This window comes from Lathamus discolor, chromosome 20 (assembly GCF_037157495.1).
Source record: "Lathamus discolor isolate bLatDis1 chromosome 20, bLatDis1.hap1, whole genome shotgun sequence".
NCBI classification, from domain to species: Eukaryota; Metazoa; Chordata; class Aves; order Psittaciformes; family Psittacidae; genus Lathamus; species Lathamus discolor.
The window spans coordinates 4,703,497-4,726,997 of NC_088903.1; the positions used below are offsets into that span (position 1 = coordinate 4,703,497).

Here is a 23,501-nt window from a genome sequence, read left to right on the forward strand (position 1 = left end):
GTCCTGTCCCCTCCTGCTCTCAGGGTTGATGAGCTCGGACCCTGCTGTGCAGGCAGCTGCTGCCGGGGGGGAAAGGCAGGGCACTGGCAGAAGACAAAGTGTTGAGTAGGGGCCACGCAAAGCATCCCCCAGGTGCAGCCAGAGCCTCTAACAGGGATGGAAACGGGGCTCAGCCCCCTCCTGCCATCTCTGCTTGAGAGCCCGGAACAAAACTCCTGCTCACATTAGGGGAGAAGCAGTGCCTGTGGCTGGGGGGATGCCTGGGAGGGGATTGTTGCCAGGGCCATGGGAGCACTGGGGCTGGGCTCTCGGCATCGGGTGTGCTTGGCTCGGACAGGGAACTGGCTGGGATTTAACGGGGAGCGGGTGGGTGGTGGCTGGATAGAGGTGGGGGGCAAAGCCGGGCATGGAGGGGCAATGGGAGGGGGTTTCTTGGACAGCCCTGAGCCAGCAGAGGCAGCATCCAACCCAGACAGCCCGGCGGTGCTGGTCCTGCTGCCTGTGCCACGCTCCCCATGCAGGTGCTGACATCCAGGGTCAGCGTAAACCACTCTGGAGGCCCCGCAGGGACCCGGCCCCTGGCAAAAGCCTCGACCCCCTCCCCGGGAGGGGTGCCCTGGGCCGGGGCTCCACCCGGTGCCTGAGGCACTGACCCTGCCGGAGGCTGCAGGGTGGGTTTGGGTGCAGGGTGCAAGGTCAATACGAGCGCCGGGCTGCAGGGTGCAGCGCGTTTCGGGTGCAGGCTGCAGGTACCAAGGCTGCGGGGTGCGGCTCCCAGTGGGTGCCCGGCTGCCGAGTGCGGGCTTGGCCGCGGTCCCCCGGGGATGGGGCAGCCGCCGGGCCCGGAAGCTGCGGTCCTGGGCGGAGGCCGGTGCAGGGGGGATGCTCGGTACCCGGTGCCCCATCCCCGCTGCTCGCCGCTGCAGCCCGGGGCGGGGGGGGGGGGGGGGCCGCGCCGTCCCCGTCCGCGTCCCCGCCCCCGGCCCGTCCCCTCCTCCCGGCCGCGCCGCCTCCCGCCCGCTCCGCCACTGAGCCCGCAGCGGCGGCGGCGGCGGGCGCAGGCTCCGGGGGCGCCCGGGGCCCCGCGGCGGCCGCTGCCCTGAGGCCGCGGGGGATGGCGGAGGGGCCCCGGGGCCCCCCGCCGCCGGGCTCGCCCCGCCCCGCCCCGCCGCTGCCCAACGGGCCCGGCGGCGGCGGCGGCGGCAGCCCCGGGTCGGGCTCGGGCAGCAGCAGCCGCGAGGACTCAGCGGAGCGGAGCCCCGCGCCCGCCGCGCCCCGGGCCAGCATCATGAAGGTGAGAGCCCCGCTTCGCCCCCCCCCCGCCCATCCCCGCACCGGGATCCACCGCCCCCCGGCACCGGCGCCGCCGCCACCTGCGCAGCGCTCGGGGCACCGAGCCGTGCCCCCCGGGGTGCCGCGGGCACCGGCCCTGCGGGCACCGGCCCTGCCTGCCCACGGCGCTGCCTGTGCCCTCCGACACCCCCCCCCCCGCCCCCGGTTTGTGGAGCTGCAGCCCCGGATCGGTACCCGAGGGTTGCCCCCGCCCGCGGCACCGGGCTCACCGGCGCTGCTCGTGCCAGGGCTGCTTCAAGTCCCCTTGCCCTTCCTGGCACCCGGGTCCCCAAGGGCAAAGCCTGGCTCGGGCTTTGCATGCTGCGGGACCAGGCCTGGCTCTGCGCGGCCGTGGGTCGTCCCCTCCAGCCACTGCTGAGCCCGTGGGTTCCCGAATGGCCACGCTGCTCCTGCTGCACCGCAGCATCGCCCTGTCCCGCTCAGGGCACCCATGGGTGCTGGCGAGGAGATGCCTGAGCCTGGCTCCCGAGCACCTTCTGCTTTCCCATCCTCGCTCCTGCGAAGGTGCTGAGCCCTGGGCCCAGCCTGGCCAGCGCCCGACCTGCTCTCGACACCTCCCCAGAGCCGTACTGTGGCTGGGCAGGGATTCTGGGCCCCGGAGGGGTCTCTGGGGGTCTGGTGGGCAGGGGGCCACATGCGTGTTTTCCTCAATGAACCCCCCCCCCAATTGTGCTTCTGCCGGCGGTGCTCGCTGACACAATAGGTCTTGTCCGCCCGAGACCCGCCTCCCCGCTCCTGGCAGCCTATTTAAAGCTGGGATTGCTCCGGTGCTATTAATACCCGGTGTGGGGGCTGTTCCTGTGGGGCCAGCACAGCCCCGCTCTTCTGCCCCCCGGGACCTGGTTCTTTGAGCAGAGCCTTGGTCCCTCCTCAGGGCGCCTGGAGGGACCCCGTGTCCCAGCCGGGCTGTGCCCCACGCGGTGACACTCGAGAGACCTCCTGGTGCTTCCATGCAGCCAGAGGCCCGTGCCGCTGTGGGTCTGTTCCCCGTTTCCTTGGGGACCTGGCCAGGGTCTCCCTCTCGTCCTGGGGCCGCACACTGCTGCTTCCTGCCCAGGGATCAGCCGGGGGTGCTGCAGGCTGGGGTTGATGCTCTCGCTTGCTCCCGGGCTGGGCACATCCCCGTCACCGCCGTGCGTCACCGCAGGATTTGGCCTCACGTGAAGGTCGGGTGGCCCAGGGCCAGCGCTGCTGCGGGAGGTCAAACCCGGACGGCGTTCCCAGCATCTGCTGATCCGTCAGGCATCAATAAGCCCATCCGGGGCCTGATCCTGCCCTGGTGCTGAAGGGTCCACGCCGCGCTCCTCCTGCCCCAACCTGTTTGGAGGCAGTGGTTCTGCTGCTTCCCGAGTGCAGCAGGAACAGGGGTCCTCTGCCAGCCCCTCCATCACCACGGGCTGAGACCCCTCGGTGTGGGAGGGAGCAGCTCGCACCAGCCCTGCCCAGCAGCTGGGGAGAGGGTCCATGGGGACCCCCGACAGGTCTGGGCCCCAACCAGCCCCACCAGGACCTGGGGGAGCAGATCCCTGGGGGATGCTGAGGCTGTTCCTGCGCTGTGGGGTCTGCGGCAGCTTTCCACGGCGGTGGGTGGGAGTCAGGGGTTGCACCCACTTCTCCGCCGTGGTGCTGGTGCAGGGCCTGAGGAGCAGAGAGGGGGCCTGGTGCCAGGCGCTTGGAGCGCTGGGCACAGCCGAGCTGCAGGCAGGGCAGGGGCTGCCTGATGGAGTGGAGGCACGTGTGGGAAGAGCTGACGGTGCTGTTATTTTTCGGGCTTTCCAGAACAGGCTGGAGGAGTGAATCTGAAAGCGAGAGGCATCGGCTGTGCTGGGGCAGGGACAGCGCGGCCCTGCCTGTGCCAGGCGGCAGAGCTGCTCCGTGCAGCATCCCCATACCCTGGCTATAGAACCTGCTCCCTGCTTTCTTCCCAGGCTGAAAGCGGAGGGGGCTGGAGCCCCGGTGAGGATGCTGGAGTGGATCAGTTCCACCCCGCTGCAGGACGTGACCCTTCCCCAGCGCCCCACTGTCCTGTCGCCTATGCCCCCTTCCCATCCCGCACCAGCCCCACGAGCTGTGCGGTCCCTCTGTGCCGAGCTCCGGCTCCTCGGCCCCTACTGGGTAGCGGCAGCTGGTGCGGCGGGGAGTGGATGTGTCACTCGCTTTCTTCTTGGCAGGGAATAAACGGTGATAGAAAAGCCCTGGCTGCGCCCGGCCTCCCACTGCCTCCGCTCCGGTGCTGCCGGCTGCTGCCGCCTGCACCCCAGCCCTGGAAGAGGGCAGCGGCAAGAGGTGGGATGTGGGGAAGCTGGTTGTGGATGAGCGATGTCATGGCCAGGCTGGGGAGCAGCTCCGTCCCCATGGCCGGGAGAGGGATCCTGCTCTCCTGGCTGGACAGCGAAGCCGCGGTCAGGCCGAGACACCACAGCCCCGAAGGCTTTCGGTTCCTCTGTCTCCTGCTGTCACGAGCTGCTGTGGGGGGGGGGGGGGAACAGCAGGCAAGGGGGGGGTCTTCCCATCCTTGTTATTGGGAGCGGGTTGTGTGGCCAGTGACAACGGCCTTCACGTGGCAGCTGGGACGAGGGCTGCTGCACTTGCCAGGGCACCCATTGCAGGAGGCTGAAGAGGGGCTCAGCGCATGCAGCAGAGCCGGGCAGAGCGCAGGCAGCTGGTTTGAGACGTGCCCTCTGTGCCCACCTCGATGCCCACATTTGCCATTGGCATCGTGGTTGGTGCCGCAGGGCTGGGCTGTGTCGGTGCCGTGTGTGTGGCAGTGGCACAATGAGCGGGATGCCCTGCTCCTGCAGAGCCCTGCCGTGTCACCGGAGATGCTCCTTGCTCCCGTGGGTACCACATCCTCCTGCCTGCGGTGCTGCTGGTATCACCTTGTGCTCTGAGACCTGGCTGCCTGTGCTGCTGCCGCCTGCACTGCTGCTGCCTGCGCTGCTCCTGCCTGCGCCTCACAGAGCATTCAGTGGGGTATCCCCGGGGTTGAAGCCCTCCTGTACAAGAGGCTGCTTGGGATCAGCAGCTTTTCCCTGCTGGTCCCCAGGTAGGGGTGAGAAGCCCAATGCACTGCACCGGGCACCCGCTCCCCTTCCCAGGCTGGGAGGATGGGGGCTGCGGGGAGGGTGCTGGGTGTTCCCCCGCCTGCCCTGCAGTGGGTGCAGCGGGAGGCAGGTCCCGGAGCTGGGTGCAGCGGTCCCCCCGCCCGTGTTTCCTTTCCGGATGGATTTCCTGTTTTCGGCTGTGGGCCCGGTGCGGAGCCGCCCGGGGCAGGGTGTGTGTGTGCTGGGGCGAGCAGCGGGTCCCCGAGCTGCGGGGCAGGACGGAGCCATTTGCGGTGCTCACATCACCCCTCGGGGGTGATGGGGCTGCCGGCAGTGGGTGCTCAGGGCGCTGCTCGCAGGAAGTGTCTGGAGTCCTTCCCCATGGGGCTGGCCGATGGTGTGAGCAGGATCCAGCTGGATCCACGTGGGGCCAAGGGCTAGGGCTGGTTTTCCCATTCCCTGGGATGTGTTCCGGGCACCCCTGGGGAACTGGCTGGGTGCCTGCCTGCCCCGTCCTGATTGCCCTTGGGCTGTGGTCTGGAGCACAGTCATACCCTTTGGGGTCAGGCATGGGGATGTGCTCACCCAGGCTGCCCATCCGCTCCTGTTTGAAGCTCTCGGGGTGCCGGAAGGGGACATTCCATCACCCCCAACCTGGACAGCTGGGCAGGACTTGCCCCTGCTGGAGACATCACCAGATTAGAGGTGACTCACCATAATCTTGAAGAAGTGGATTAAATCTCCTCCTACTGCGCTACTTAATGAAATCTATCCCATAATATGCTCTCGGCCCTGCTGCTCCCCCCCCATCCCCTGCCCTCCCCAGCCCCTTGGCAGTAGGGTCCCCTTCCCTGCTGAGCAGCAGGGCTGTCATGGGGGTACAGGCAGTAGCATCACCAGCTCTGTGGGATGGGGCCATGGACCACACTTGTCCCTAGCGAGTGGCACTGGTGGTGACTGGTGTCCTGCAGCACTCCCCAGCAGATGCAGTGGGGGCCTAACGGGGGTCCCCAGGGCAGCAATGCGGGTGCATCACCAAGGGGCACCCCACACATCCTTGCACCTCACTGCCATGGTGCCTGTGGCTGGTCCCCGGAGTGCAGGGGAAGGTGTGAGGGGCCATGGGGGGAGCCCCAGTGCAGGGATGGGGATGCTGTGGGCATGGGCTGCTCCTGCAGGCACCTGGTTTCCTCTGGCATCCCCAGGCCAGGGAGATGGGGACTGTACCAGGCTGCCTGCGTGCGGCCGTGCCTCTGAGGGTGACTGAGCAGTGGGGACGGATCCGGCTCAGGGCTGGGAGCAGGAAGGAAGGAAGGAAAGCAGAGTTAAAATAAACCAGGCAGTGAGCTATGGGGGAGGCCAGGGCTGGAGCCGGCTCCCAGGCTCCAGGGATTGGGTTGGATTGGGGCAGACTTGGGTTTCATGTGGCAATGGGGTGCCCTGGGGCACAGCTGTGCTGTGCATTGGGGCTGGGGTGGGGAGAGCGTGGTGGGGTATGCACTGCCTGCCCCATCCCTGATGGCTCTGTCCCCTTCTCCCACCCTGGCAGGATGGGTCCCGGCAGCGGCCGCCGCAGAAGAAGAAGACGGTGTCCTTCAGCACCATGCCCAACGACCGCAAGATCAACAGCACGGCCGCCTGCATCTCCTTCATGCTGGAGGGCTGCGAGCTGAAAAAGGTGCGCTCCAACTCGCGCATGTACAGCCGCTTCTTTGTGCTGGATGCTGACATGCGCTCCGTGCGCTGGGAGCCCTCCAAGAAGGACTCGGAGAAGGCCAAGATCGAGATCAAGTCGGTCAAAGAGGTGCGCGTGGGCAAGAAGACGCCTGTCCTGCGCAGCAATGGCCTCTCCGACCAGTTCCCGGATGAGTGCGCCTTCTCCATCATCTACGGAGACAACTACGAGTCCCTGGACCTGGTGGCCAGCTCGGCTGACGTGGTGAGCGCCTGGGTGATGGGGCTCCGGTACCTGGTGTCCTATGGGAAGCACACCCCCGAGGCACCCGGGACCGGCCACCCCAGCCTCCGGACGTCCTGGATCTCGTCCGTCTTCGACCTCGCTGACCTGGAGAAGTCTGGCCGCATCCCTGTATCCCGCGCCGTGCAGCTGATCAAGGCGCTCAACCCCGGCATGAAGAGCTCCACCATCGAGCTGAAGTTCAAGGAGCTGCAGAAGGCCAGCGAGCGTCCCGGTGCGGAGGTGCCCTGCGACCTCTTTGTGGAGGCGTACTGCGAGCTCTGCACCCGCCCCGAGATCTTCTTCCTGCTGGTGCAGTTCTCCAGCAACAAGGAATACCTGGGTCTGAAGGACCTGCTCATGTTCCTGGAGGTGGAGCAAGGCATGGAGGGGGTGACGGAGGAGAAGTGCTTGGAGATCGTTGGCAAGTACGAGCCCTCCAAGGAGGGCCGGGAGAAGGGCTACCTGGCCATCGATGGCTTCACACGCTACCTGCTCTCCGCTGACTGCTCCATCTTCGACCCGCAGCACCGCAAGGTGTGCCAGGACATGGCCCAGCCCCTCTCGCACTACTACATCAGCTCTGCCCACAGCGCCTGCCTGCTGGAGGACAACTTCTGGGGCCGCTCAGACATCAGCGGCTACATCAGCGCCCTGGGCTTGGGCTGCCGCAGCATCGAGCTGGTGCTGTGGGACGGCCCCGAGGGCGAGCCCGTGGTCTACACCAGCCCCTCGGCCGCCTCCTGCGTGCCCTTCCGCGCCGTGGTGGGGCTCATCGACCAGCACGCCTTCACCGCCTCTGCCTACCCGCTCATCCTCTGCCTGGTGGTGCGGTGCTCAGCGCCCCAGCAGCGCCTGGCCGCGCAGTGCCTGCGCAAGACGCTGGGCGAGAAGCTGTACCTGGAGCCCCCCAACCCCGCTGCCTCCTACCTGCCCTCGCCGGAGCAGCTCAAGGGCCGCATCCTCATCAAGGGCAAGAAGCTGCCTCCCGGCTGCGAGGACAGCGAAGGGGAGGTGTCGGACGAGGAGGAAGGCCGGGAGCTGGCGCGGCGGCTGGGACAGGAGGAGCGGGAGGTGCCGGACATGGGTGGCCCCCGGCGCCTGCGCCTCAGCCGCGAGCTCTCGGAGCTGGTGAGCCTGTGCCAGGCCGTCCCCTTCCAGGACTTCGAGAGCTCGCGGCGCGGGCAGCGGTACTGGGAGATGTGCTCCTTCAGCGAGGTGGAGGCGGGACGCTTCGCCAACGAGTGCCCGGCCGAGCTGGTGAGCTACAACAAGCGGTTCCTGTCCCGCGTCTACCCCAGCCCCATGCGCATCGATGCCAGCAACATGAACCCGCAGGACTTCTGGAAGTGCGGCTGCCAGATGGTGGCCATGAACTACCAGACACCGGGGCTCATGATGGACCTGAACGCGGGCTGGTTCCGGCAGAACGGCGCCTGCGGCTACGTCCTGCGCCCCGCCATCATGCGGGAGGAGGTCTCCTACTTCAGTGCCAATGCCAAGGACTCCTTGCCTGGGGTGCCCGCACAGCTCCTCCACCTCAAGGTCATCAGTGGGCAGAACCTGCCCAAGCCCAAGGGCTCGGGGGCCAAGGGGGAGGTGGTGGAGCCCTACGTCTGCGCTGAGATCCACGGCATCCCGGCTGACTGCGCCGAGCATCGCACCAAGACGGCCCTGCAGAGCGGGGACAACCCCATCTTTGACGAGAGCCTGGAGTTCCAGATCAACCTGCCCGAGCTGGCTGTCCTGCGCTTCGTCGTGCTGGATGATGACTACATCGGGGATGAGTTCATCGCCCAGTACACCATCCCCTTCGAGTGCCTGCAGCCCGGCTACCGCCACGTCCCACTCCAGTCCCTCGCTGGGGAGCCTCTGCCCCACGCCACCCTCTTCGTGCACGTGGCCATCACCGACCGCCGCGGCGGGGGCAAGGGGCACCGGCGGGGGCTGTCAGGGCGCCGGGGCCGCCGGGTGCGGGAGTACACATCCACCAAGGCCACCGGCATCAAGGCCATCGATGAGGTCTTCCGGACAGCGACCCAGCCGCTGCGGGAGGCCACCGACCTGCGGGAGAACGTGCAGGTACGGACCACGCCGAGGCACCGGGGACCTAGGGGAGGATGGGGCTGGCCTGTGAGCGATGGGGAGCATGGGGGTCCCCCTTCTTCCTGGGGGATGCAGGTGAGGGGCCTCATCCGGAGCAGAGAGCTGGGAGAATGGGGACATTCCCTCCCTGGCAGAGCCCCTGACGCTGGTCTCTACCCGCAGAATGCCCTGGTCTCCTTCAAGGAGCTGTGTGGTCTGACGCCTGCCGCCAACATGAAGCAGTGCATCCTGACGGTGGCCGCGTGGCTGCTGCACAGTGACAGCTCGCCCAGTGTCACCCTCAACCTGGCAGAGAAGTACCCCCCCATGGAGGCCCAGGGCCCCATCCCGGACCTGCTGCGCAAGGTCCTCACCGCCTACGAGACGGTAAGTGCCGTGTCCCACCGGGGCTCGACTCCTCATGGGGATGCTCCGCGGGGCACCAGGACAACCAGGACGGGGCACCCTGACTCGCTGCGCCCATCGCGGGGCATGGGGAGGCTGCTTGGGGCTGCCCATGGAGGACCCCCCTTGAGGTGCAGGTTGACCCAGCTCAGTCCGAGCCCTCGGAGCCAGCAGCCCCTGTCCCCTGCACCCTGTGCCATGGCTGCTCATGTGGAGTCCTGCGGCCCTGCCTGGTGGGAGAAACCCCGTTAACAGCTGCAGCCAGAGCCGCTTCCTTCCTTTGTGTTGGAGGGGCCCTGCTTGCCAGTCAGGCAGGGTCCCTCTGTGCCCGGCTGGGTGAGGAGAGCCAGACCCCGAGCACTGCACTGAGGCAAGGGGCAGCCCCTGCCCGAGCCCCTTCTCCCCACCCGCTCTGCCCAGCTCCTCACAGCATCCCTCTCCCCAGATGATCCAGACCAGCCGGACGCTGATCGAGTCGGCCGATGCGGTGTACAGCAAGCTCATCCAGGCACAGCAGGCAGGTGGGTCCTGGGGCACCTCTAACCCTGGTGCTGCTCCGTGCCACAGACCTGGGCACATCCCGGAGGGGGTCCCTGCAGGGCTCGCTTCAATGGATCTGGCACCAAGATCTGGACCTGGGCACAGGCACGGCCATGCGTGCACAGCCATGGGAGAGGGATTCCTGGCTCTGGTGGCCCTGAGCCTGCCTCTGGTTTTCCCATGTCCCAGCAGCGTGGTGTGGTTGCGAGAGCCTGCGCGGTGCTGGGTGCCATCGGGGTGCTTGGGGCCACGCCGGGGCAGGGTGCTGAGTGGGTGGGCTGCAGGGGCTGTGCGGGAGGGAGCGGGGAGAGAGGGAGGCGAGCGGAGGAGGCTGATGAGGAAGCGGGGAAGAGTCATTATCTGCCAACCGCCGCAATATAATTAGCACAGAAAGAACAGACCGGGGCTGATGGTAGAAGCGGCAACTGAGTGCTAGGACTCCCAAAACACGTGGCTGAACCCACACAGGCAGGTGCTGCCGCTGCCTGCCCCGGCCCCCCCCGCCTGCCCGGGCCCCCCAGCCGGTCCCAGCCTTGCTGCCAGCAGCTCTGTTTGTTCCCTGCCTGCGCCGCAGCCGGAAATCTCCCCGAGCTCTTGGCTTTGGGCTCTGCCGCCGCTGCCAGCGCTGAGGGGAGCAGTCAGGGGGGCACGGGCTGGGTGCGGGGTCGGGTGGGCTCCTGTGGCCGCTCCGGCTGCTGCGATGGGGGTGAAGTGGGGCAGAGAGCGCTTGTGGGGCTGCAGCCCCCGTGCCCAGGCGCTGCCGGCCCCCCCCCCTTTCGCCGCTGCGGTGCCCGGCGGCGGTGCCGGGTGCGGTGCAGGGGGGCTGTGAGTGACAGCCCGTGGGCGAACGGGCTGCGTGGGAGCCTGGCGTGGGCCCGGAGCCGGTGCTGAGCCAGGACGGGGAATGCGGCACCGCTCACGGGCACGTCACGCGGCGCACGGCGGGGGCAGCCCCGCGCCGAGCCCCCCGGGGAGCCGCGGTGTGGAGGAGCCGGAGCCCGAAACCACGCGGGGCTGGGGCCGAGCGCGGTGCCAGGGGGATGGCTCCGGCTGCAGGGACGATGCGGAGCCGCCGTCCTGCATCCCCGAGCCGGGCGAAGGGCGTCCCTGTCCCCGCTCAGCACCGCTCCCGTGTGTGCAGGAATGGACTTCCACAAGGAGCTGCACCGCATCGAGGCCAAGGAGGGGCTGCGGGGCCGCAAGCTGCAGAAGGCGCTGGAGAGCTTCGCTTGGAACATCACCGTCCTGAAGGTGAGGGGCCAGGGCTGCGCGGCCCCGCGGCCCCCGGCTCACCCGAACCCCGAGGATGCTCCGGGAGCGATGGCGATGGCACGGATCCGCTCGGGGGGTCCAGGCGGTGCCTGCACCCAGCGAGCCCCGCTCATGGGGGTGGCTGATGGGGCACCCCATGCTCCGCAGCGGGGGTCCGGGGAGCCAGAGTGGGGCAGCCCCGGTGACGGCCTCTCCCCGGCAGGGCCAGGCTGACCTCCTCAAGCACGCCAAGGCCGAGGCGCTGGACAACCTGTGGCAGATCCACAACGCGGGACAGTCCTGCGGCATCGGCAGGAACGGCTCGGCCTCGCCGGAGCCCTCCCGGCTGCGCGCCCCGTTGGAGCCCATCCCGGAAACAGAAGGAGGCGGTGAAGCGGCATCCTGCTGACCCCGGCCTGGGGCTTGGGGGCCCGGACTGAGCACTCCGCGGCTGAAGGGACCGGGACCAGGGAGCCCCATCCTGCCCATAGACAGGCAGCTGCGTGCCTGCGGGCTCTGTGCGTGGAGGAACGCGTGTGGGGCTGTGCTCTGCCGTGCCGAGGGACTGCGGTGGGGCCAAGGGGGAGGCTCGGGAGGGATGCGCCTGCTCCAGCTCTCTCCCTGGCCTGAGCTCCCGGGGCCTCATCCATGCCTCCATCCAATTCCAGAGCGAGTGCCCTGCCGCAGGGCCGGCGGAGATGTTGGAACCCCTGTGTGTGTGGACCCCCAGCCTGCCGTGTGAGACCCCTCTTGTGTTACAGCCCGGGGCTGGGCAGAAGCCCCCTTCAGGGCCATGGGTTTTGCCTTCACCAGCCCAAAGATGAGCCCAGGCAGGAGTTGTGGCTTCTGGCATCAGGGAAACATCAGGGCTTATTCCCTAGGGAGAGGGGGTCCTGGCACAAGCAATGTGCAGGGGGTGGTCTGGGGTCGGACTGGGGCTGTGGAGCATTATAAAGAGTGTGAGACCCACCAAGGTGCCCTGGTGCTCCCTCCGGGTGCCTGGTGCAGGGCTGAGATGGGGTTACCGAAGGGGATGAAGGGTGGCACCATTGCTCCCCCATCACCAGCCGTGCTCGGAGTGACGACTCCCCACGTCAAGGAGCCGTGCGGCTGCCCGGCACCCGTTTGTTCAGGAAGCTAATTAGCCTAATGGGGACCCAAGGAGCGGACCCTTGCGCTGCTGCTGTCAGGAGCAGCCCAGCGCTGCCCTTCGGCCCCTTTGTGCCTGCCGGGCCATGGGACCCGTGGGCAATTACAGCCTCATTAGTGCCAGGCGCCCCGGCAGCGCGATGGCCCCCGAGCACCCGCACAATGAGGAGCTGCAAATGAGGGGAAAGGCCTGGCCGGTCTCCGGGCTACCGGCCCGTGTCTCCCAGAGACCGGCCGCAGCCGCCTGGCCCCGCCGGTATTTTTGGCATCACTATTGTGCCGGGGCCTATAAAGCGGCAGCTGTGGCGGTGGCACAGGGTGCTGTGCTCCCGGCTGCCCAGCAGGACATGCCCCAGCGCTGCTCGGCCGCCTGAAGACCCCAGGAAGGATGGAGGTGCCCAACACCAAGGTGGGGTGGGGTGTTGCAGCCTATGGGACCAGGAGGGCAGCGATGGGGGGGGAAGGTTGGGATGTGGGGCTGGGGGTGAGGGGGGGCCTGGCCAATTCGTCGGGCAGCTGGGAGCTCACGGCTCCTCCCCAGGGCTCCCCAGCTCTGGCCAGTGGCCACTTGGGGGGCTCAGCCCTGCTTAGGCTCCTCAGGAGGGAGCTGGTTGCGTGGTGCCTGTGGTGCCAAGTGTGGGTGCTCTGGCACTCGGCAGCAAGGGGTGGGTGTTTGCTGCGGCTGCCTCGTGCTGGTGAGGGCACCCACATCGGGCTGCTGCTCACAGTGTGGTTGGGGTCCATGGGTGCTGGGGCGGGGGAGGTGGGATTGTGCTGCTGTGCAGTGGGCATGGGGCTGGGACCCCGCAGCAGCACCGCAGTGAGCAGGGCAGACGGGGCGGACACCAGTGGGCACGGCACGCTGCCGGTGGTGCTGCTGCTGCCCTGCACTAACACTGCCCATTGCTCCAGCAGCTCCAGAGAGCTGCCTGCCTCTTGCTCCTACTCCTGCTCTGCTCCCTGGCTGCTGCCCGGCAGAGTCTGCCCGAGTGCTGCCGGCAGAAGACCTGCTCCTGCCACATCTATGACCTCCTGCACGGCATGGGCAACCATGCCGCCGGCATCCTCACGCTGGGCAAGAGGAAGAGTGTCCCCCCGGCATTCCAGAGCCGGCTCTACCGCCTGCTGCACAGCTCCGGCAACCACGCCGCGGGCATCCTCACCATGGGCAAGCGTGGGGAGCGCCCTGGCACCGCCTGCCACGACCCATCGGCCTGCCCCATGGGTGCAGACATGCAGCCAGCACTGCGGGGCACTGACACCAGCCCTGCCAGCCCTAGGGACCAGTGTCAGGGACACTCAGGGAAGGACCTGACCAAGAGCCAGGCCCAGGGAGCTGCTAAGAGCTTTTATTGAGAGGGGTGGGGGCAGCAGGAAGAGAGCGAGGACCCGTGGCGGGGCAGACCCAGGGACACACGCCTGGAGCTCGGTGTAAATAGCACTTTGACATACCTCCTCCTGGCCTGGCCCAGCCTGCTCAGCGCACTGCAGGCACCGCCGGCCTTTTACAATAAATGATAGCCCGATGTTACCCGGCTCTGCCTTCTCTCTGGGGAGGGGACGGGAGGGGTACGTGGGGCTGGGTCGCAGCAGGACCAGAACTGGAGTGAACAGAGCCAGGATCCGGCCGGCTGGGAGCTGAGGGGTGTTTGTGAAGCCCCCAGAAGGGCTCGGAGCATCCCCACCACAGCACCAGGGAGCCTCGTGGGTGCACGCCCCTGACCCGCACCACCCCGTCCCTGCGCAGGGGCCTGGAGAGGCTCCGGCTGGGTCCTGTCACCCCCGGGTGCCCGTCAGGGCACGGCCTTGCCCTGCAGCCCCCGAGCTCAGCCACAAGCAGCGGGGATGGTGCCGGCGCCTCCGGTCCTGCCCCTTTCGCAGCCTCCGTGGTCGCGGCAGGGCCGGTGCCTCCCGGTGCCTCCCGGTGCCTCCCGGGGCCGGAGCGGGGCGCAGGTCAGAGCCACCTGCCCGCGGGCGGGTGCCGGTGCCGAGGCCCCTCCCGGTGCCGGCGGCGCGCAGAGCCCGGGGCGGGGCGGGGGCGGGGCGGGAGCCCCGGGCCGGGCCGAGCCGAGATCAACCCGCGGAGCCGGGACCGCACCTGCGGAGGGGCCCGGGGGACCGATCCTGCGGCCGCAGCCCCGCGGGACCATGCCGGTGATGAAGGGGCTGCTGGCGCCGCAGAACACGTTCCTGGACACCATCGCCACCCGCTTCGATGGCACACGTAGGGCCGGGGCTGCGGGGAGCGGGCGGGGGGAGGAGGCGCTGCCCCCCGGGGAGGGACGGGGCTCGGTGGGTCGCGGCCGGCCCTGAGCTCTGCACTGCCCCGGGGAGCCCGTGTCCGTTGCTCCGGTACCCCCCGGTGTCCGTGCTCGGTGCTCCGGCCCCGCCGCGTCCGTGCTCGGTGCTTCGGGACCCCCGTGTCCGTGCTCGGTGCTCCGGGACCGGCCGCACCTCGGGCAGCCCCTGGTGCTCTCCCCGCTGCCGGTCCCGCGGCCGCGCTCAGCACCAGGGACAGAGGCCGGGCTCGACGGGAGGGGCAGTACGGGCCCCGGGGCAGGGAGGGGGGTCCCCGGCTGGGTCGTTGCCGGTCCCGGCCCATCCCGGCTGCCCCGGAGCCCTCCGGAACCCCGCTTTGCGGTGGCGGGTCCCGGGGAGGGGGCTCGTGGATTCTGGCTGCCCCCGCGGGGACCGGGGGTCGGGGTTCTGCCCCCGAATCCCCGGAGCTGTGGGGCTGCCATGGGGCCCAGCCCATGGCTGTCACCTCTGCGACACACGGCGGGGCCCTCGGGGACCCCCGGTGCTGCACAGGCCGCCACCCCGTTAGCAAAGCGCCTGCTGGTTTGGGGTTATGTCCCCGGCAAGGTGGGTGCCAGGGAGCTGTGTTTCTGGGGGGACATCGTCCCTTTCGGGGTCACTTCGCACGGCTGGAGGTGCTGTTGGTGCACCCCCGGAGCTGGGCTCCCCTCTGTATCCATGTCCATGTGCTGTGGCCAGGATGGATTAAACCCCTGGCATGCTGTGGAGGGGATCATGCCGGCGTGCCACGTGCCAGCTCCCGGCACCGCTGTCACCATGCAGTCACCCGGGGACAGGCCACGTTCAGGCCTGACCCCAGGCTTCCCCCACATCTCCTGGGGCAGGGGTATCCTGGACCAACTGCCTGCGGGACTGGACATGTCCCGTCTTGCTGGGAGGGACCAGTATGAGCATGGCACCGGAGCCTGTATTCCCCTCCCACAGCATCAGGGCTCCAGGACCAGCCCTGGGACATGTTTTGGCTGGCTCCTGGCCTGGTGTGATGTGCAGCATCCCAGACGACACAGGGTGTCATTTGCCTTTAGGAGCTCTCATTTGGGATGTTCTCTTTGAGACCGCAATGAGAGGCAGCAGCCCCTGAATCTTCCCCAGCTGTGCCCAGAGGTGCCAGAGCAGAGCTACATCTGCCTTATGCTGGTGATGCTGTGAGTGTATCTCCGCAGGGCTGAGGCTTCCCAGGGCTGCATCTGGTGTCTCTAAGGAGCAGGGCTCCCAGGGGAGCTGCCTGCAGCACCCCAACCAATGCAAAGCCCGGGGAATTTGCCCCGGTGAGATGGGATTTGCCCATAGCAGCATCCCCATCTGGCTGCCACCTTCCAGGCACTTTTAAATAGTGTCAGGCTTTGCTGGTTTGATGTGACTCTTATCGGCTTTATCTGCCATGGAGAGGGGCTTTAGCCAGTGATACCCGGGTGAGTTAACCCTGCCTCTCCCAGGCCCGCTGGGCCGGAGGGTACCCATCTGTGTGAGCTGGTCACTGTGACAGGGGGGCTGCTGGGCCCCCCAGTGCCGCATCCCCCTGCTCAGCAGAGCTGCTCCCAAACGCAAGCCCTTTTTTTCCTTTTCTAATAACACATCCTGGACAACGCCGTAATCCTGGTTCCCCAGAGCCAAAATCTGGCCTTAGTCACAGCTTCAAGCTATTTTTGCTTCCCCAAGCTAATCCTGGGCTGAGCTGTGCTGTGGTGGCCCCGCTGCACACCCCTGGCACCAGGGCTGCCTGCGGCTGCATCCCCTCCTTCCGCAGCCTCCTCTACCCCTGCCTTGCCTGCCCTGCCCTGCCATATGCATGCCATGCACTTCCAAGGGCTCTCTCCTTCACTGTGAGAGGGGTCAGACCATGTCTGCCTGCTCCTGGTGCCTGGACTGTGGGGTGCAGGGGTGCTGGGCTGTGGACCCATGAGCTGGAGACTGTACTGGGTCTGGAGACACCCTGGTCTGCCATTGCTGGGTGCAGGTGTAGTCCATGCTGGCCATACACCCCGGTTCGCTGGCACTCTTTTAGCATGAGGCCATCTTCCCTTGCAGGCCAAGGTCACCCAGCATGGGCCACGGACTCACCCCAGCCTCTGGGCTTCTCTGCCCTGCTCTTGGTGGGCTGGAGGTCGCAGCACTGCAGCCCAGTGCCCCAGGGCTGCCAGTGCCCGGCCGGGTTTGCCACGGCTCCTGCTAAGCTGCCGGAGCCCTGGAGGGAGGTGGGAGCAGCAGATGGTGAGGGGGAGGCAGGAATCGCCTGGCAATGGGAGCCAGGAGCTGGATCTGGGCTCCAGGACCCCAATGCATGGGGCTGGGGTGGGCTTCAGAGGCCACAAGGCAGGGAACAAGCGAGCTGTGGGTGCAGCCAGCAGCCAGACACAGACCTGGCTCCACTTCTCAGAGGGTCCCATGGGGGTCCGAGAGGGCTGAGCTGCCCTTTGTGCCTCCAGGGTGGCTCCGAGCCCTCAGGGGCAGCTGCTTCTCCTTTCAGACAGCAACTTCATCCTGGCCAACGCTCAGGTCCGCTGCGGCTTCCCCATCGTCTACTGCTCCGACGGCTTCTGCGACCTCACCGGCTTCGCCCGCACCGAGGTCATGCAGAAGAACTGCAGCTGCCGGTTCCTCTACGGGGCTGAGACGAGCGAGCCCGTGCTGCAGCGCATCGAGAAGGTGCTGGACGGCAGGCAGGAGTACCAGACCGAGGTCTGCTTCTACAAGAAGGGTGGTGAGTGGTGCATGGCACTGGGACCCTGCCTGCGGCTCCGCATGGACGTGTCCCCAGGGTGAAGGCGCTGAGGGGCGGAGGGGTTGTCCTGCCTTCAGCACCCCTCTTCTCCACACAGGAGCTGCCTTCTGGTGCCTGCTGGACATCATGCCCATCAAGAACGAGAAGGGGGAGGTGGTGCTCTTCCTCTTCTCCTTCAAGGACATCACAGAGAGCCGGGGCAGGAGCCACCTGGGGGACAAGAAGGAGGGTGAGCCGTGGATGTGGGATGGGGAGGGATGAGCACAGTGGGCAAGCGGCAAAGGGGTCCCCAGTTCCCTGCTGGGTGCTGCCTGCCTCTGTTCAGCCGCGCAGGGAGGGGACCCAAAGCAGCCCCTGCCCTGCTGCGCCAGCAGTGCCGCAGCCACTAACCCAGCGTGTCTTGTGTGCTGCAGAGAAGCAGAGGAGCAAGAGGCCCGGGAGCTCTCACCTGCGGGCAGCGCGCAGGCAGGGCCGGACGGTGCTGCACCGGCTCAGCAGCCAGTTTGCCCGGAGGGACCGCAGCGAGATGAAAATCAACCGTGTAAGGACCTGGGGGAACCCTCAGCTTCAGCCCGTGCCTCCGGGGCAGGCTGGTGATGCTGCAGCAATCCTGGGACCCGCCTGTCCCCATGCGTGCCCCTCGCTGGCCTCCCCAGCACCCAGATGCCGAGCACGTCCAGCAGCCACCCCCGGTCCAGGCTGCAAACGGGGTTCGTTGGCATCGGTTGGGAGGGGAGCGCAGAGCCTGCGGCAGCTCCCGCAGGGCTGTGCCTCTCCTCGCACGGTTGCTGTCGGGAAGCGCAGCCGATCGCTCACAGCGCGGCCCCCGGACGGGGGGGCCGTTACCAGGCTGCAGGGCCCCAGCGCGGGGCTCCTGCTGTCCCCAGCGGCACCGGGTCCCTGTGGGGCATGGGGGGGGGGGGGGTCTGCTCCAGCATCTGAATTAGCACCTGGGATGCTCTGGGCAGCAGCTGGCAGTGCTGGTGGATTATTGTTAATAGCATTAGCCTCACGCTCCTGTATGCGCCATAACCGGGTGTTCTGTGCCCATCTTTGAGGGTGACCTCAGAGCAGCCCATGTGCCCCGTTGGAGAGGTGTGTCCATCACCCTGGCATCAGGAGGAGGGGACACCGCAGTGACCTCTACTCCTTGGGCACCACCATGTGCTACCCTGCCGCTTGCCCCCCACCAGAACGTGTTTGAGAACAAGCTGTCCATCCCCGAGTACAAAGTGGCCGCAGTGCAGAAGTCCCGCTTCATCCTGCTCCACTACAGCATCTTCAAGGCCCTCTGGGACTGGCTGATCCTGCTGGCCACCTTCTACGTGGCCATCACGGTGCCCTACAACGTCTGCTTCACGGGCACAGAGGAGAACCTCTCGGCTGCCCGCAGCACCATTGTCAGCGACATCGCTGTGGAGATGCTCTTCATCCTGGGTAGGTCCATGCCGGGACTGAGCACCCGCTTGGGACGGGGGACATGGCTGGGCAGGGTGGTGGAACAGAATTGTGGGGTGATGTGGAGGGGAGCTGGTGCTTTGCCCCCACTGCTGGTGCTGAGCAGCCCGGGAGTGGGCCCCAGGCTGGCTGTGGACCCCAGGCTGGTGGTGGCAGTTCAGTGAGGACCGGTCCTGCTCCCGGTGCAGACATCATCCTGAACTTCCGGACCACGTATGTGAGCCAGTCAGGGCAGGTGGTGTACGAGCCCCGCTCCATCTGCATCCATTACGTGGCCACCTGGTTCTTCGTGGACCTGATCGCTGCTCTGCCCTTCGATCTGCTCTACATCTTCAACGTGACCGTGGTGAGTGCCGCCGGCAGCACCGGTGGGAGGCGGCCCCTTCCGCAGGGATGTGAGAGCAGCGCGGGCAGCGAGGGGAAGCGGTGATGGATATAGCAGGAAACCTCCCACATATCCCAATTTAACCAGAGGATGCCACAAACGACAGTAACTGCTGAGGCACCTCTGCAGAAGCTGCAGGCAGGCACCCGGCCTGCACCCAGCACCAGCACCCAGCACTCAGCACCCTGCATGCCTGTGCTCTGCCAGGATTCAGAGCAGCTCCATGTCCCTGTGCAAACACCTTATGCACATGCACACACCCCATTGCAATGAGGGGCACTTGCAGTATCTCCCCTCTCTGCCCCTCTCCAGCACCCCAGATCCCGCAGGATGGTTCAGTGGTGGGGGGCTGCAGGGGACATGCTCATCCCATGTGCTCCCAGAGCCCACAACCCTCCTGACAGCTCTGGGGGGGTGAAGGGTCCCTGCTGGGGGGTGAAGGGGTCTCTTCCCAACCTGCCTGAGCGTCTGGCCCCGCTCCCCAGACCTCGCTGGTTCACCTGCTCAAGACGGTGCGGCTGCTGCGGCTGCTGCGGCTGCTGCAGAAGCTGGACCGCTACTCGCAGTACAGCGCCATGGTGCTCACGCTGCTCATGTCCATGTTTGCGCTGCTGGCCCACTGGATGGCCTGCATCTGGTACGTCATCGGGCGCAAGGAGATGGAGAGCAACGACCCCCAGACTTGGGACATCGGTGAGGGGGCTGCAGGGGATGGGGGCACGCTCAGGCTGGGGCAGCGGCAGGGGCTGCGCTGGTGCTAACCCCTGGCTGTGCTTGGCAGGCTGGCTCCATGAGCTGGGCAAGAGGCTGGAGGCTCCCTACATCAACAGCTCATTGGGGGGCCCCTCCATTCGCAGCGCCTACATCGCCTCCCTCTACTTCACCCTCAGCAGCCTGACCAGCGTGGGCTTCGGCAACGTCTGCGCCAACACCGATGCTGAGAAGATTTTCTCCATCTGCACCATGCTCATTGGGGGTGAGGAGGGGAGCGGAGAAGCGCTTGGGGGGCTTCATCCCCCCGGGCTGGACCTGGGCAGGGCACTGGGGGGAGGCAATGAACACGTGAGGGCTGTAGGACAGCTGGAGATAGGGGAGAAGTCCCCTGTGCTGCATCCCTCAGCCCCACGCTGCTGGCAGAGGCAGAGAACAGCCTTTGCTTGAGCCCCTTCAGTGGGTCTGATGCTGCCCTCCTGGTCCCCAGCGTTGATGCACGCTGTGGTCTTTGGCAACGTCACGGCCATCATCCAGCGCATGTACTCGCGCCGCTCGCTCTATCACACCCGCATGAAGGACCTCAAGGACTTCATCCGTGTCCACCACCTGCCCCAGCAGCTCAAGCAGCGGATGCTGGAGTACTTCCAGACCACCTGGTCGGTGAACAACGGCATTGATGCCAACGAGGTATGAGATATTGGCTGGGCTGCTCCAGCCCCTCTCCAAGGGCTGGCAGGGCCAGCTATGAGAGTGCCAGTGTGTGTGTATGTACATGTGTGCACGCGTGTGCAGATGTGCACAAACCCGTGCTGGAGGGACCAGAGCTGTGCTCTAGGTCTGCGGCAGGTTCCTGCCAGCGCAGGGAGTGGGACAGACCCATGGAGCAGAGGCAGCCCAGCACTGCACCAGGGCTGGTCCATGTTTGCCGGTGGGGCGATGCTCTGCTCCGGAGTGGGCCCTGTGCCCCGTCAGGGTGATGGGGGGCTGCTCCTGCCACCCGCACCCAGCACCCGGCCCCGCTCCCCCCAGCTACTGCACAACTTCCCCGACGAGCTGCGCGCGGACGTGGCCATGCACCTCCACAAGGACATCCTGCAGCTGCCCGTGTTCGAGACCGCGAGCCGCGGCTGCCTCCGCTCCCTCTCGCTCCACATCAAGACCTCGTTCTGCGCCCCCGGGGAGTACCTGCTGCGCCAGGGCGATGCTCTGCAGGCCAACTACTTCGTCTGCTCCGGCTCCCTCGAGGTGCTGAAGGACAACGTGGTTCTGGCCATCCTGGGTGAGGGCAGGCGGCGCGGATGCTTCCCCAGTCCCCTTCTGCTGCCCGGCAGGGTGAGGGGTCCGGGGCTCATGCTGCCAGCCCACCCCGGTGCCCTCCTGCAGGCAAAGGGGATTTGATCGGAGCCGACCTGTGCAGCACCGACCGGGTGATCAAGACCAACGCAGACGTGAAGGCGCTGACTTACTGCGACCTGCAGCACATCGGGCTGCGGGGGCTCTGCGAGGTGCTGCAGCTCTACCCTGAGTACGCCAGCAAATTCACGGCCGACATCCACCAGGACCTGACCTTCAACCTGCGGGAGGGCAGCGAGATGGAGGTAGGTGCGTGTCCCCCCTCCCTGCGGCCCTGCAGGTACATCCTGCCCTGGTGTGACTCTGGGGAATTGGAAACCAGAGCGTTTGTGGAGCAGGAGGCGGATGGAAGGCTTGGAAATGAGGATGGAGAGGACAGGGGGTCACTGCGGGACAGGCAGTGGGGCACAGCCCCCCCGGTGCGCAGGAGGCAGCGCCGGGGGGTGTGGGTTTAGTCACGCTGCCGGCTCCGGGATGTTCTGCTGCAGAAATAGCTCTGCAGAGCTTCTCCTCCCCCGTCTCTGCTGCTGGCTCTGAGCTGGCACCGAGTGGTACCCACAGCCCCAGGCCCTACAGAGGTGGAGCAGGGGGTCTAGATCCTAGGTAGCCAAAACCCTAGCACATCCATCACCGGGGAAAGGGATCAATAATCCAGGGGTGGAGGATGCAAACGGAGCCTGGCTCCTGTGGGAGCTGATGCTCTGATGGGATATAGGGTCTAGCCTTGGCTCTGGCTTGGGATACACAGGCCGAGGTTGGGCAGTTCCTCAGTGTCGTGACAGCAGCAGAGAAAGGAGAGCAGGGGAGAGGCTGTGGGGCTGGTGCTGGGGGAGGTTTGGTTGTCCATGGGGGGCACGGAGAGGCCGGGAGGGCTGAATGCTGAGGCGGGGCACACACCCGGCGCTGTCTGCCTGCAGCCGGCCCCCGCAGAGCCGTGCAGGGGTCCCGTGTGCCGCTGAACCGGTGCCGTTTGCTTTCCCCATAGGGGCTCTGCCGCTACTCCCGGTCCCCTCGGCTGCCGAAGGCTCCGCAGGTCTGTGCTGCTCCGGGAGTGGGAGGGAGGAGGCCGGGGCCGGGTTGGCACCAGCCCTGACTTCCCCCTGCACTCACCCGCAGCCTCATCCGGAGAGCGGTGCCTCCACGGGGAAGCCCCTTCCCTCCGTCCTGGAGGACGAGGAGGAGCCGGACGAGGTCTTCCAGCGCTCCCCTGCCACCATCGCCCGCCGCAAGCTGCTGCTGCCGCAGCTGAGCAGCCCGGCCCGGCGCGGCTCCCCCAGCAGCCTCCTGGGCGATGAGCTCTGCCAGGTCTCAGCCCTGCGGCGCAACTGCCGCTCCCCGGCCCGCTGCAGCCGGGGCCGCAGCCCCTCTCCGCAGCGCCGGAGGGAGCAGGAGGGCAGCGCTGGCAGGAGGCCGCCCAAGCTCCTCATCCCCTCCCTACACACCTACGGCCCCCCGGACCTCAGCCCCAGGTAAGGCTGGGACGTGCCCTGCTGCGGGGTTGTGCCGCTGGGAATGGTGGCAGAGGGGTGAACGTGTGACGAGGCTCAGCCCTCACCCTGTGCCTGTCCTAGAGTTGTGGATGGCATTGAAGACAACGGGAGGACATCGGAGCCGCAAACCTTCTGCTTCAACGTGGACCCCCCGCTGCAGAGGACGGCGAGGGACTCCCCTACCTCAGGTACCTCCCGCGGTGCCGGGCAAGGCCTGGGGCGCTGGCCGTGGGGCTGGGGGGCTCGGGGAGCTCTCCACCATCACTGGAAATGTCTTTCCCAGCAGGGACCAATGCGTGCAGCCCAGCCCTGGCGCTGGAAGCAGAGGAGATAAAGCAGAGCATCATGAGGCTCAACCAGGAGGTGCGCTGGGGGCCGGGGGCACGTCCCCGAACGCCCCGGGGATGCTCGGCCGGGGGGAGCTTCCTCCGGCGCTCACGGCTCTCCCTCCCCTTGCAGATCAACCACCTCAACCAGGAGGTTTCCCACCTCAGCCGGGAGCTGCAGCGCATGATGGAGCTGCTCCAGAGCCGCCTGGGCGCACCGCAGCCCCCCGCCTGCCCCTACCGCCTGCCCCCTGCAGCCCCTCGGCCCCTATCGCCCCCCGCTCCGGTGCCCCCTTCTCCGCCCCTCGCTCCCCCCAGCTCCCGCAGCTCCCCCTGCTCCAGCCCCCCGGCCAAACGCTGCCCCGTCCGCAGCCGCTCGGCCCACGCCGGTGCCAGCCCCGCCGCGCACCCCTGGCTGGGGCCGTGGCCGCCGCGGGGGGACACCCCCAGCACCGAGCCCCGCCGGACTCCGGACTCGCCGCCCCTGGCGCTGCCGCCCCGCTTTGCCCACTCCTTCCCCGGCTGCTCTGCCGGTGGCCGGTCCCGCATCCACCCGCAACCCCGCTCCGGCTCCTCCAGCTCCCACTGACCCCGCGGGCTGCGGGGTGGCGGCGGGGGGACCTCGCCATGGGGGGACCCCTCTCCCTGGGGACCCCTCGCCGCGGCCCCGCTCTCTCTGACCCGGTCACCGGCACCCGAACCCCCCGGGGCAGCAGCGGCCGGAGCGGGGTCACCGCTCACCTCCCGCCCGCTCCTACGGGAGCACCCCGGGATGCGGCACCGGCCGCGGCTCGACACCAGCACGGTTTTGATCCGGTTTTAGACTCTGTGCCCGCGGGGTGCCCGGTGCGGGGGTCCCTGGGGGGGGACACCCGGGGGTGCCGGGGGGGGTCCCTCGGGGGGGACACCCGGGGGGTGCCGGGGGGGGTCCCTCGGGGGGGACACCCGGG

General features: G+C 67.6%; 3 protein-coding genes across 4 annotated transcripts; all 3 read left to right on the plus strand.

The window, feature by feature from the left end:
- The first annotated feature begins 1,114 nt into the window (after window positions 1-1,114).
- Window positions 1,115-12,197, plus strand: LOC136024258 (inactive phospholipase C-like protein 2). Its single transcript, XM_065699470.1, has 6 exons — window positions 1,115-1,294; window positions 5,947-8,436; window positions 8,623-8,826; window positions 9,290-9,365; window positions 10,526-10,635; window positions 10,859-12,197. The coding sequence occupies exons 1-6, from the start codon at window positions 1,115-1,117 to the stop codon at window positions 11,042-11,044; spliced, it is 3,246 nt and encodes a 1,081-aa protein (XP_065555542.1). The 3' UTR covers window positions 11,045-12,197.
- A 493-nt stretch (window positions 12,198-12,690) lies between these two features.
- On the plus strand, window positions 12,691-13,315 carry HCRT (hypocretin neuropeptide precursor; the record flags this gene model as incomplete). Its single annotated transcript, XM_065699517.1, has 1 exon — window positions 12,691-13,315. A coding segment is annotated over one exon (450 nt), but the record flags the coding sequence as incomplete, so codon positions are not given.
- A 541-nt stretch (window positions 13,316-13,856) lies between these two features.
- On the plus strand, window positions 13,857-23,379 carry KCNH4 (potassium voltage-gated channel subfamily H member 4). Of its 2 annotated transcripts, none has more exons than XM_065699471.1 (16): window positions 13,857-14,008; window positions 16,571-16,804; window positions 16,923-17,054; window positions 17,239-17,366; window positions 18,019-18,262; window positions 18,472-18,629; window positions 19,154-19,361; window positions 19,450-19,644; window positions 19,870-20,069; window positions 20,412-20,661; window positions 20,766-20,980; window positions 21,721-21,768; window positions 21,852-22,204; window positions 22,307-22,413; window positions 22,509-22,588; window positions 22,685-23,379. In XM_065699471.1, the coding sequence occupies exons 1-16, from the start codon at window positions 13,933-13,935 to the stop codon at window positions 23,138-23,140; spliced, it is 3,084 nt and encodes a 1,027-aa protein (XP_065555543.1). In that variant the 5' UTR covers window positions 13,857-13,932; the 3' UTR covers window positions 23,141-23,379. The 2 variants fall into 2 exon arrangements, with proteins under 2 accessions (XP_065555543.1, XP_065555544.1); XM_065699472.1 differs by having other exon boundaries at window positions 22,512-22,588.
- The last annotated feature ends 122 nt before the right edge of the window (window positions 23,380-23,501 follow it).